Below are 14,125 nucleotides of genomic sequence, written 5' to 3'. Positions count from 1 at the left end.
AAAAGATTAGTTGGGCGTGGTGGCGCGTCCCTGTAATCCCAGCTACTGAGGAGGCTGAGGCAGGAGAACCTGGAAAGCGGAGGTTGCAGTAAGCCGAGATTATACCACTGCTCACTGCACTACAGCCTAGGTGACAGAGTGGGACTCCGTCTCAAAAAATAAAAAAAAATAAAAAAAAAAAAGAAAATTGAAGTGTATCTTTAGAAGGATCATTCTGGATATTGCAGCCCATGTGTGGAAACTGCCCCAAATTCAGAGTCATGTCACTCCATTCTAAACTCACGGCAGCACCAGTGGTTCTGTCAGAAGAGGAGCCACAGTTATGAAAGGTGGTAGTCCCCATGGTGTCCATGGAATTCTTTCCAGCAAGCTTCCCCAAATGAGCTGTAACCTGGATCGTAATTTCTTCCTAGAAAGTAAGTCAGCCTGACAGCATACCAGGTCAGAAACAAATGCTTAATATTTTAAGTGGAAATCTGTGGTGTGACACAATGACACAAGTATCACACGCTGTCAATTTGTTCATTTCCTGTAACTGACAACTTTTTAAAATTAATCCTAATTTTTAGACACTATCTACCCGAACCTGCATGACATTGCCTTTAGTACAACTGTACAAATGGAGGATTTCAAGTTCTTTGAAACAAAGATTAGTACCTGGAGACTACAAATTAAACTTCTTTAAAAGTAATTCAAGTCAAAAATCTCACTTTAGAAAATCTGAAAATCAGCATTTCTATAAAACCAATCCTTCTTAAAAACAATTTCTGGTTTTATCTCAATGGATTGGGTCATGGAGTCTCAGTTTTGATCCTTTCCTGTCAGAAAAGATGGCTTTCTGTTGGCCCATGGGTTCTCCCAGTAGGTTCCTTTTGGTTGGGGTTTTGTGACTAGGGGAAATTGGTGAGGCACTGGCAGGGATAGGGGAGGCAGTCAGAATGGGAGAAGTCAACAGAGGGAGAAGAGTCAGAGGGACAGAAGGTTGTGCCTACAGTTTCTGAAATATTCGGTTGAACTGAGAGTTCTGAAACTGGGGCCTGAGGTGGGTTTTGCTAGGTAAGACAGGAGCTTTTCCAGCCAAAACAAGGGCATTAGGCTGGTGAGGAGGAATATTCCATCTTAGCTAAGATGCCGTAGTGAGTGGAATGAGAGGGAAGCAACTGAATCCCCACCACAGGCTAGCTGACAGCTAGATGACCCCAGTATGACAGCAGCAGTGGGCCCTCCCTCCAGATAGCCTTTTTATTTCTTCTTGCTACTGTCCTCCACGCAAAGTGCTTTCTCCTCCCTCCTGCTAGCTTTTTGGTGGAGGAAGCATGGCTTGGATCCAGCATCCTGCCCGAATATTTGAGGATCCATTGAAGAGCTGAGTTCTTGGGCCCCTGGCCCCATCACAGCCAGAGATGCACAGAGTGAGGAGGAAGGGAAAAAACACACCTTGGATCAGAGAAGACAAAGCTTCTATCTTGCCCAGTAGCTGATGCTCAGTGAGCAGGTGCCAGGCCCGGGCCAAGAGATCTCAGGGACAGCCTGGCCCCTTCAGTGTTGCTTGTCTTAGCCTCATCTCTGAGGAGCGTGGCTAGGAAGTGGGCGCTCCTTCCACCCAACTCAACCTCCCTGCTTGGTTTTGATCTCAGGAAGGGAAAGCCCCTGCCCCTCTTTTGAAGCGGCAGCTGGCACCGCTTGTCTCTTCTCTCCTTCCCGCAGGCACTTCTGTTCATAGTGCTGCCTCTTGCTGGCTCCTTCTGCTTCTACTTGGTCCTCCTGCTGATTGGGAAGAAAGTGCACCAGTGGGGTGATGGGGGGCTGGAACTCTTAAAGGGGCAGCTTTATTTCTGTTGAAAATTTGTTTGCCTAGCATATTATTATTTTTTCTATCTTTCCCCATTAAATACAATTTTGTGAGAAAAGTAAACCAGAAATAAAGTGACCATAATCACCATTTAAATGTTAATTGTAGATGTTCTGGCTTTCCTGTAAGGATTTTCAAGCAGATCAAGTACTAATGCTGGCAACAATCATTAGCAATCAAATCCAATTTGAGGATTTTTTACTGAAGGCATAAAGATTGGGGGCCACAGATCTGAGCGAGGCCGTCCTTGTTGCTTTAAGGGCTCTCAGAATAGGGCCGAATACTAGAATTCTATGAATAAACAAGGCACAGAGATAATTTGAAAATCCCCAGCACCATTTTTGCCAAATAACTGTTTCTCCATAGAGTCTTTTTGATCACTCGACTTTATAGGTAGCCAAATCTACAAGTCACTTTGAGATGTAGTCTCCCCTTGGCTGCCCACTGGTTGATTTTCCATCAATCAACCAGTATCTGTTGAGGACTTGGTCCCATGCAAAGTAAATAGACATCTAAGCAAAGTCCCACCGGATGCTTGAGTTGCAGAGCCTTGTTTCTTTATGTTAATGATGTGGTTCCCCCCCCTCCCCATAAAACAATGTGAAAGAGACCAGACCCTGGGTCCCTTGCAGCTCAAATGCTGAAGTCATTCATGGTTGGAGCTGAGGCACCTTCTACTGGCTCCAGCCCTGGAAGAGCTTCCCAGGTTCTAGGTTCTAATCTGGGATCCCCCTCTAGGGGAAATATCAGATCTTGAGTATTTTAATGTCTTGGGGCCTCTGTTTCTTCAGGAAAAAAAAAATGAAGTTAAAAGCTATTTGGATGATTTTGGTAATATGAGATAATACTGTAGAAGCATATTCAAATAGAAGGGAGAATGTCAGAGAAGTATGAGCCAGAGGGCTGCTGGGTGTTTTATGGGAAAACTGAGGCCCAGATAAGTGACTCGCTTGGAGTCACACAGAGAGCTACTGGCACCCTGCTCTGTCAGGGTTCAGTCTACTGTCCTTCCCAAGAGAGTTCTAGCCTTAGGATTTGAATAATATGCCAATACTATTCCCTCTGTATAACGGTACGAAGAAGGCAAATTAGATGCCCGGGACTCCAGAATGCTCATATCCTGAAATGCCAGAAAGTGGTCCCGCCCCTTCCCACAGGCCTTTCTCTGCAAGGAGGCCAGGGAACTTTTCCCTCCAGGGAACTGGCTAAAGGGATCCACCCCTTCCTGGGGTCCCTTCTGGACCAGAGGTGGAGGTTGAAGGGAGTAGGAGGCTCGGTTAAACCCTCCACGTGCAGAAAGAGAATTTCAGGCCAGAAGGGAGACGGGCAGCCGGTGCGTGGGATACTGGGCACACACCCAGTGGTTTTCCCATTTCTCAGAGGAAGAGCGTGCAGAAGTCTTTTGCTCAAGGCACCTGGTGACTGTGCGAGGAAAGTGACAGTGGAACCCAGTTTAACAGTGTCCCAACCCTGAACTCAAGGACCACACAAGGGCAGTCATTTGTTCCTATCCTTGCAGCCCACTGAATCCAGGGCCTACAGCTCGCAGACCTACTAGGTGCGCGCCTAAAGGCATGCCTGGAGGGCCTGGGTGCGGGCACGTGGAGCCACGGGGACGGTGAAGGTGACCGCCTTCTCCTTCATGGACCCGCATGCTACGCACTACAGACCTGAGGGATGCTCAGGCCCGCAAAAGTTTGCTCCACTACTCGGGGGCTCAAGGAGCTGTGCTTGAGGTGGCAGGGGGCGACCTTCAACCCCAGGGCTGTTTGTGCTGTCTTTTCTAGATCGAAACTAATTCCCAGTGGGGTGGGGGGTGGGCTGGGTTTCAGAGAGGGGTCCCATTCCCCAAGCCAGAGTCCCGGTCCCGCCAGCCCACCTCCTGTATCCCTGCCACGGCCCCTGCGTCCCGGGTCCGGGTCGGCGTCCGGGTCCTGGTCCGGGTCCTCAGCTCTGTGGCCGCTCCCACTAGCTGATTTTGACAGTGGGGGTGGGAGGGGGTTCCTGAATGGCGGGGGCGGGCACTGCAAGCCCCTGCCAGATCCGGGGATGATAACGTGCCTGCTCCATGTCGCGGCTTCGAGCTGTCCAGGCTCCGCCCCCTGTGAGTGTGTAAGTGTGTGATGCTGCCGCGGCCGCCGCCGCCGCCTGTGCAGCCGCTGCCGCCGCCGCCGCCGCCGCCGCGCCGCCGCCGCCGCCGCCGCCGCCGCTGCCGCCCCGGCTGCCGCGCCGCGCCGCTGCCTCTGCCCCGGCCACCCCCGCCGCCGCCGCCGCCGGCCCGCAGCCCGCCAGGCGGGCGGCCCAGCCCGCCTGAGCCCGCAGCGGCTGCCGCCGCAGCGTCGGGGCGCTGGGTGCGCGGGCTACCGCAGACCGAGCGGACCCGAGTGGGCGACCAGGCGCTTGCCCGCCCAGTGCCACTGCCGCCGCTGCCTCTCTGGAGCGCAAGACCAGGCATCTCCAGCGCCCGCCCCTGCTGCCGATGCGGCCCGCACACTTTTAGCTGGGCGGGAGGGCTGGAGAGCCGGGCCGCCGAGAACCGCCAGCGAGCTGTGCCGAGAGTCGCGCCGACCCGCTGCGAACAGGGACAGGCGCCCACCCGCCGCCGCCGCCCGACCGCTATGGATCTATTCGACTTTTTCAGAGACTGGGACTTGGAGCAGCAGTGGTAGGTGTTGATTTTTGCCTTCTCCTTTGATGAGCGAGTCTCCTGGCGAAGTCTGAGGTTTTCGCCTTTGTTAAGAGGAGCTGGAGCTGTCGTGGGGGGCGCCCCGGACTCCCTCCCACTTGCTCTCAGCCACCTCTGGCCCCGGCCGCGCTGACTCCTAGGTCGGATGCCAGGGTGGGGGGAGGTGCGGGGAGAGGGAGGGATGCGGACCCTAAAGCGTCGCTTTGCGCTCCAAGTCTAAAGAGTTGCATTTGGCTCACATCGAATTCGGTGCCGCCCGCCCGAGAGCTGAACCGCACGACCTCCCAGGAGCTTTTCTCTCGGAGCGGCTCGCGGGTCTGGCCTCCTTGAGCCCCGGATGCCGCCCCCCTGAAATGCCTCAACTTTCCAGGTGCCCAACGCCCGCGGCCGGCCATGGGGGGAAAGGCAACGGCCAGGTGCCGCCGGCTGCCCTCTGCTTCCTTGGTGGCCACCGCCCCCGCTGCAGCCACCTCCATCCCTGCGCTGCGCGGCGCGCACACCTTTCCTTCTGCCGACTCAGCCCAAGTTCCCTGCACTCCCGGGTGGAGCAGCGGCTTTGGGGGCCACCACGCAGGGGACCTTGGTTCGGGGCCGACTTCGGCGCTTGGCTTTCAAGACTGAGGGTTTTCGGAGTTGGCCCCCAAAGTCCGCAGCTCTGATGTCAATGCACATTTAATTACCGGCTGGACCCCCGTCGGCCTCCCACTGGGAGGCAGCCGTAGTTTTTTGTAATGGGCATCCAGCTCGGATTCAAAGGTTGAGTCAGCTCTTCACAAAACCCTAAACTTGTCGCTGAGACATTTTGAAAGATGGTAGAAAGGTGACTGGGGAGCTGGAAAGTTGTTACTGTCTTAGAGATGTGCGTGCGCGTGTGCATAAAGACTGATATACATATCTATTAACTTTTCAAAAACTTCACCTAATACAAACATTATCACAGTTTATTTGTCATAGTATTTAAACATGTCAGATTCCCCCCGCAGCCTAAGGAATTAGATAGGGAGGGGGCGCAGTGGTAACCGCTTAAAATTGCATTCTTGGTTATTGCCTTTTAAAATGTATTTAGAATGATCTGTAGTACCTACCAATAGTGCGAAATCTTTTGCAATGTTAAACTACTAGCGGCCGTTGGTTATGAATGCTGTGTATTTTTACAAGGATTTCCCCTGTTGATGTGTTATTTTAGGCAATTTCCTTCTTTAAAAAAGGGTCATATGCTTAGCCAACAGCTTCATTATGCCAATCATGCCTCCTTTAGTTGCAAATCCAAGATAATCAGAACTTAAATACATTTTATTTTGCAGCAATTCCGGATAAATCCTTGAAGCACAAATTATACTGTATCAGTATTAATCTATAAGGCGTTTTTGATGCCACGGTTTTATCAGCTCTGTAGAAATACATTGTTACATTAAAAAATGCTGTTATTTGAAAGTAAAAATTACAATAAAATTATTGCTCAATTAGATATTATGCTCCTGCACACAGCCTTTACTCTGCTTCACTAATTTATTTTGCAGACAACTGATAACCATAGCACTACTATTTGCATACAATTTGCCTAATATATGGTGTGGGTTACATCGTTAATTTAACAGACATTGTTCTAATTAATTTCATGGGTATAGTTCAAATGTTAAACATATACAAGGTATTAGGTTTTTAGAAACATTTTTTATATTAATTCCGGTTTAATCTTATGCATATGCAATTGCATATTTAAAGGGGATGGACTCTTTTATGTTTGATTTCTTTAAAGAAAATGATAGGCTCCCTCACCCCTGTGGGAGGCTTTCTTTTTCTTATCTTAAGGAAAATGCAAAACCTTTTTTTCCTCCAGATCCCTAACTGAGCCACATCAGTTAAGGAGCATAGACTTGGACACTTTGAGAATATTATGTGAAATACTGATTAATTAGTGTAACGCATCTGCATAAATAAGTCTGTCCTTTTCCTCCGTACATGATCCAGGAAAATTTCTCCTTCTTACTGCTCATGAGTGGCACACTTCGTTATGCATCTCTGTTTATAAACATTTGTAATGTGGTTGTGCTTCTGTGTTTTATACAGCTCCACAGAGAAAAGGAACATAAATGTGACAATAGTGGATGAACTAAAAAGCTTGACATTGTCTTGAGTGGAAATTGGTACCTTTCCCACTTCTCTTTGGAAGTCCAGAGCATGCCAGTTACATGTTCATTATATGTTTACGTGCCTTCCTTGGGAGTAAATAGCTACTTAAAGTGATGGCCTCCACTCCCCACACCCCTAACCCCCCAGGAGGGCCAAGAAAGGAAAAAAGACCAGCAAAGTTAACGATCTTATTTGCCTTTAATTTATTCTTAACATTCAGTTGTGGAGCAGTAAGCTCTGAGCTATCTCTACTGCAACCCTAGATGTCTGACAATAAATGGATCAGGACAGCTTAAAAACGAACTCATTTTCCTAGACATAATGAAGAAAGACTTTACATATACAGGCATATGTGTTATTTGCAAACATTTGACTGTAGCAAACAAAAAGTGTGTGCCCATTTATAAACACACACATTTGTTAGGACAAATGTAAATGGAAAGGATGGAGTACTAATGATGCTGCAGTGTGCATGTTATGGGCAGTGTTTGGGAATGCTCACATGCCTAATGGAACATACCACTGGATTTCACAAACTGCAAGAATAACTAAATGGGTCATGCTCTGGACTCGGTTAAAGGGCCAAAGCTCAAGTTCTTTAAGATTCCTGGATGAATGAGCAATGTTCACCTGAGTTTGAATTTAATACAAACCATTCTGTGAAAGAAAAAAGATGGCACAGATGTCTGTCTGTGTGCATGAAAGACATCACTTGCTCTTAAAGAAAAAGACAAATTTAAAAAAAAATCAAATTTCTTCATTTGAATCATTCCATAGACTTGTTTTTGGTAATCAAGTAAATGAATTATTGAGGTGACTGAAGATCATGTAATGATGTCATTAATCTCCAGTTAAGAGGTGGGGAAAAAAAAGCAAATTCAGAGGGCCTACAAAATGTACAGCCTTTCAGTTCTGTAAGCACCTCCCACCCAGTATTGATTAGTTATTGCTTTGTGACAGGCCAAGGTTCTTTGTGGGGATGCTTACCTTTCCTTCGTTGGAAGGAAGGAAAGGAAAGAAAATAAAGAAAATACAGAAAGGGACACATTCTTAAAAAAAAAAAAAAATGAAAAGAAAACCACCATGATAGCAAAATCAGAACGTTCAAAAGCCTAGTTATAATTGTAAAGTGACTGTGACAGTGGCTGGCTTCTCACTGCAAGGGACAGCATCAATTGTTTGTAGTTTTTATGTGATGTCTCACAAATAGCCTAATTAGAGGCAAGCTTGCAAACGGGCAGTTATACAGGAAGAGACTTAAACTCACTAAACTGTTATATAAATAGAAAGTTCAAAGGTCTGTGTGGGGCTGTCAAGGCTGAGAAGGGGCCATGTGTCGGCCAGGCTTCTCCTCCTAGGGTAAAGGCAGCCCCCAGGGCCTGCCCCAGCAGTCCAAACTGCACTTTCCCCAGTTTTCTTCGACCTTGCGAGGGCGGGGCAGTGCTGGAGAAGGGGCGGGGGGCTGCTTTCTAGACAAAAGTGAACTGTTTCAGCTCCAGCCGGGCATGGCCCATGCACTGCAGCAACCCGGCTGCCTCCTCGTGTTCTGTGAGCACAGGTCTTCTGAGGCCTCGTTAGCTACAATCCTCCAGAAGAGCGGAACAGGACTGTTTATGGATGGGAAGGTGTGGAGATGGGGGGACACAATCTTTGCCAACTTGGAGATGCTAGGGCTGTGGTGGGGTAAGGGGAGGGGAAGTCCTGTTTTGAATAAGGCCTAGAGATTCCCAGCGTTTCTTGGTCTCTACCTCCATCCATTTGTCTTTCCCCTTTTCCCTCTGTGGTCTCTTAAAAGGCAGACTGCCTATGGTCTGTTTTCTTTGCTAGTACAGTATGCATTCTCCTGTGTGTTTGAGCATTCATTCAATAAACCATTTGGGGTTGTGTTTCTTAAGGGAATGTGTGGGTAGGAGAAATTTAAGTTGGTGCAATTCACTAGTAAGGTCTCCTCCGCAACTCCCCAAACCCTCCAAAGAATGAAAGCTCTCAGTAAATCTTAAGAGGCACATCTATTGGACACCGAAGAAAATTATCTCATGGTAGAAATCAGTTTAATGATACATGAATTGTTTTGCTAATGATTCAGTCAAGCGTTTAACAACTTTAAAATATACAAATCAAGATGGAAAATGACTGCCTCGAAAATGAATCCATCATTATAGACATAAATGAGATTCCATACATTTAAGCATCCTGTAGATGGATACACATTATATCGTATTTAAACAGGCTAATTATTATTGAATAGAAATGGTTTTAATGTACTAACCTTTAACATGAAGTAAATGCCCATTATTCTTAGCTAAGATTATTTTCGCACGCAAAATTTGCACTTATTTAACACAATTTCAAAACTGTAGAAGTCCAATGAAATGGCCTTCTCTGGAACAATTTAGAGCTATGGCCTTAAGAGCTTGTAACTGTAGGTCATACCTCAAAGAGGAAAACTGCCATATACTTGGTTAGCCTGTCATGTAGACAAAACAAGTTTTGCTGCAGTGACTACATTTTTTACTTGTAATTTTGTTTTTCTTTTTCTGATTGCTGTGGGATAAAGAGAGATTTGAAAAACTTGCTTACTGATACATGGAAATAAATGTTACTGATTAAAGAACCCAAGAGCAAACTTGAAGAAACCTTTTTGAGTGTGTGTGTGTGTTTCACCTGTGGTAGAACTCAACATTATCATTGCTACTATAATTTGAATGTTTACTCTGTGCCACAAGCTTGGACTAAATTCTGTAAAGACTCAATTTCGTTTAATCCTTCCAACAACTTTCTGAGATAGGACCTGTTATGATCCCTGTTTTACAGATGAAGCAATGAAATCACACAGGCACTCACTCAGTGATGCAATCCAGGTTTCAGCATAGATGGAGCTGACCCCAGAGCCTACAGCATCAACAACTGACATTTTGTCTGAACCTTTCCAACATGTGGAATGCTGTTCCACATGCTATCTCATTTGATCATTGTGAGTTAGAATGTTCAGGTGTTCTTGCCATTTTATTGAATGGCAAATTCAATCTTAGAGAGGTTGTGTGACACATGTAAGTTCACACAGCTGTTGGTAGTAGAGCTTGCTCAGAAATCCGCATCTGCCTATTTCCAAGTCAGGTGCCTTTCCACAAAAGCTCATTGCCTGTTATTTATTGTGTGGGTCCGAATATTTATTTAGCTGTCACTGAAACAAATGGATTGGATTGTGTATATTGTACTTGTGGATAAAATCTGTGGAATTACCATGTAATTTGACCAGCCCTGGAACTCTGTTTTTTCCTTTTAATTAGAAAGAGAGCAGTCTATATACTGATACAATCTCTTAGCATGTCATTTATGGAAGCCCCTTTCATGAAAATGTGAGAATGGAAAATCATATGCGTGTGTGTGTGTGTGTGTGTGTGTGTGTATATATATATATATATATATATATATATATGGGACAAATCTCAGGTCCATTTAAATCTGAATGCTCAAATTTTGAAGATTTGATACTTGAATATAAAGAAGACCATGGTATATTTTTTGGCTCATTTGGAGCCTCAAAACTGGAGGTGGGAAGTTGGTAACATTTCTTTCCAAAGCTTTCTAATTTACCACTTGTGCTAATTGATTGGACCCTCACAATAACCTTAAAGGTTTGTTAGGATTGGTATTTTAGCTTCACTTTGTAGATAAGAAAACGGAAGCTCAGAGAGGTTAACTTACTTGCCTGAATTTACACAGTAGGTGAATAGTCTTAGGATATACGTTTGTTGCTCTTTTCGCTGTATCACCACTGTTGCATTAAGTTGTTAATATTTAAATATCCACGTTGCTTCCTAGAGAATAGTGTGTCACCCTCTGGCATCATTTAGCATGGTGTTTTTCCATCACAGGTACTCAATAAACATCTGTTGATTGATGTTGCAGTCACATTCAACTCAAAGACTGTTCCATGCAAATGCAGGTCTCTTTCAAGGATAGTTGCTTAGTAAATCCTGGTGATAATACTGTACCTCTGCCTGTGTGATCGTATATTAGTTATTTGTAATTCTTTTCATGTCTTTTAGCCAGTCTGATCTCTTTTGCAGAAAATAAAGAGAATAACCAATGGTTACAGAAGAAGATTAATAGGAAAAGGCAAAAACAGTATTCATGTAATTGGCATGATTTTAAAAAATAGAATTTCTATGAATTCCAAGTTATGTTTAGCCCAGAAGAAAAACAAGAGGAAAGAATATCTTTTAAGGTACAGCATTATAGGAATTAACGGACTGGTATTGTGTCTCAATCTGCATTGAGAACATTAATAAAGAATGTGTAACAAAAATCTGAGGGAAAAATGAGTGGTCGGAGGGTTGGGATTCCTCCAGCTTTCCTTGAGTTTCAGTCTTTATGACTTGTATTTCATGAGAAGGCTGTTTTTCTACTTAACTGTAGCAGATCCACACCATAATTATCATGACTGTTAAACAAAGGTCCAGCCCTAGGTTCTTCTAATGTAAAACTTTTATGTTACACTTTAATGAAATTTTATATGCATGTTCAAAGCAAGGCACACTTTACACCGTAGAGAGGGTGATGCTCTGAATTGTTGAATTTATTTTAAAGTAAATCTTTTAGATGACCTTAGCTCCTAACATCTACCTACTTACTGAGCTCAAAAAAAGTTGTCTGAGAACTGAAAAAAATGGCATGATTTAAGCAAAGCTGACAATAGCATTATAGCTAGAACCTGATTTTGATTATGGATTGCTTAGTTTATGGGATGCTGTTTTTCAAATATACCTGTGTATTTTGCTTCATTTGAAAAATAAAATCAGCTAATGTTTCAAAGTAATCTTTGATTTGGTTCTTCAGTAGGTACTTTCCCTTATATGAAGGTGTAAAAGTCACACTTTGAGGAATAAGCTAAGGAAACAAGCTTTATTTTCATTACAAAATCAAAATCACTCATCTGTTTATTTTTCCAGTGTTTCTTTTGTTGGAGAAATAAAAGACATTACTTCCATCCTATGAAGAACAGTTTGTTTTGTTAGATTTCCAAGTAAGAGTTCTCTGCATCATCTACCATCTTCAATGAAAACCAGATCTCAGTAGCAGATACTGGTTCACTTGGTGACCTTTATTAAACCATTTTCCTGGAGTCAGTTTTTGTGTTTTGTAGGCAATGTATCTCCTGGAAATAAATAGCTTTGAAATGGTTTCTTTTTTGTATAAGTAAAAAATCATATGCTACTTGTCTTGTAGTGGTGCTGCAATTGAAATCTCAGCTTTAACAATCACTGGAAGAAGTTGTTTGCTAAAAGTGTGATGTCTTCTTGGTGTTTGGGTTTCTAGTATGGTTTGATCAAACCAACCAAGCAGATGGAACGTGTTGTTATAAGGTCACTTTAACCTTTAGACTATGGCAATATGTTCATGACAACCTGACTATCTGTTGAACAATGAAAAATGCAATTACGTAGACTTTATTTCCCCAATCAGGATGTCAGTCAACTAATACTTTAATAAATTATTTTTCCAAAGGACTGATTGTTTTCATGCCAGGTCGGCACAGCCACAGTGACTAAATTAGACTCAGTGTGATTGATGTTTCTGATGAAGTGCCATGGAGAGGTTTCATCAATTCGCTATTATTATTTGCTGCCAAAGTGCTTGGCTTTGGTGTGTAGACGTTAATCAGTTCCTAGAAGCTGGAGTTTTAAGGCTGGAGGGCCCCTTTGAATCATGTGATCAAACTCCTCATTGTAGAGGTAAGGAGACTGAGGCCCAGGATGGGAAAATGACTTGCCCAAGGACATCCAGTCAGTAATTGGCAAAACCGGGTCAGGAGCCCTTGTACCCTACGTCAGTGTTTGTCATCTTTCAAGAACTGTTTGTATTGCCTCCCTACTCTGTGCCCAACACTTTGCTAGTCAGTCATTTTTAGGGAGAGATAAAAGGCCTGTAGAAGATGACCTCTGGCCTCGCAGAATTTACATTGAAATGTGTAGTTAGCATTAGGGAAATAGTATGACATGGACTGTAAGTAAAATAGGAATTCTGGGAGAGAGAGAGAGAATGCAAGCTAAGTAGGCAAAACAATCCTGGTCAAGGCCCATGAAACTCTTTTATCAGTATTAGTACAGTTCAGAGTGAAATGGAAATACAGAAATTTTTATTGTTTAGGGGACCAGGAGCATTGAATACTAAACTTAAGACAATTGACTTTGGACCCTGAATTATCTGGTTTGACAATAGCTCACATTCATCACATAATTGCCTGAGTCCTCTTTTGCTGTGTGAATGGAGTATTCTCATTAACACAGACCAACATTTGCTGGGGGACAACCACAAAACTCTCACAAGAAGAGTTTTGGAAACATTCATGCAAACATTCTTCAAAGAAATACCAAATGAAAATGTGTTTTTTTTCTGAAATAATTGAAACAAGTGTTTGTAAATTGGTACAGTTGCTGGCAAAATGGCCATTTTTCAAAAGAAGTATATATTGTAGCTCTTGAGATGTTCACAAATACATTGCTTCTTTTGCTTTTTCTCCTTTTCTAAAAATATAATTAACTGTTTTGTCTGTTAGGTGTGTACCAACATTTTACCATCAGTATTTCTTTTTTCCTAAAAAGTGAGTTGGTGCCTTGGTACTGTGTAATTGGTGTTGACATCTGTGTTTACGATTAGCTGTTTGGCCACCAAGTAATTCTTTGCCTGGCTATGTCATTGTGCAAATCTCAGCTCTATCTCTGGGAAGCTGCTAGGGAGCAGCAAACCTCCTGCCTCCTCCGCCCCTCAAACTCCCATACTCCTACCCAGTCTGTTCAGATGCCTCTCCTCTGTGCTTTCACAGCTTCCGGAGCTGACTTCCACCTGGGCTGGATCCTGCTTTCTCCCTTTCCCGACTCTTCCCATGCACCTTTGTTGTTGTGAGTGATGAGAATGTGTCTTTTATTTTTGTGTTCCCAGTGCCTGGCCCAGAATAATGACCTAATGCTGCCAGTCCCGAGTGCAGCATCATTCATTTATTCGATTCATTCAGGCACTATGCTAGCTCTTCAAAATATTAAATCTAGGCGAGAAGACCTAAAAGCAGTATTAATAATAGTAATAATTTAAGCTAATAATTAGAGGTAACATTTCCTGTGTGACAGGCTCTGATTTGTGTTATCCTATTTCTTTATTTAACAGAGCAGGAAACTGGGACAGAAGGGTTCAGCGACTTGCCCAAGGCCATACTGGTAGTATGTTGCTGAGTTGGAATTAATCCACAGACCATGTGAATCCTTAGCTTCTCTGCTAATCTATAAGGATACCTAGGATAGATGCTATAATAGCAGCAACCGCTGCTTGTGCTTGGGCTCTGTAGTAGACTGGACTAATGAGGACTTTACCACCCATCCTTAGTATTTACAAATTGGGTTTAAGTTCATTACCAAATATGAGGCATGACTTTCCAGATATCTACTCCGACAAGA

At 44.0% G+C, this 14,125-nt stretch overlaps 1 protein-coding gene across 1 annotated transcript in view; it reads left to right on the top strand.

Moving 5' to 3' along the window:
- The first annotated feature begins 4,154 nt into the window (after window positions 1–4,154).
- AFF2 (AF4/FMR2 family member 2) overlaps window positions 4,155–14,125 on the top strand; it is a 504,395-nt gene continuing 494,424 nt past the window's right edge. The window contains exon 1 of the mRNA XM_033200831.1: window positions 4,155–4,517. Coding sequence (XP_033056722.1) covers window positions 4,471–4,517 — 47 coding nt within the window. The 5' untranslated portion in view covers window positions 4,155–4,470. The remainder of the gene's footprint in view (window positions 4,518–14,125) is intronic.

Source organism: Trachypithecus francoisi, unplaced genomic scaffold (assembly GCF_009764315.1).
Source record: "Trachypithecus francoisi isolate TF-2019V2 unplaced genomic scaffold, Tfra_2.0 Lachesis_group6, whole genome shotgun sequence".
Taxonomy (NCBI): domain Eukaryota; kingdom Metazoa; phylum Chordata; class Mammalia; order Primates; family Cercopithecidae; genus Trachypithecus; species Trachypithecus francoisi.
The sequence above is the reverse complement of the archived record's forward strand: the minus strand, read 5'-3'. Positions and strand labels throughout refer to the sequence as shown.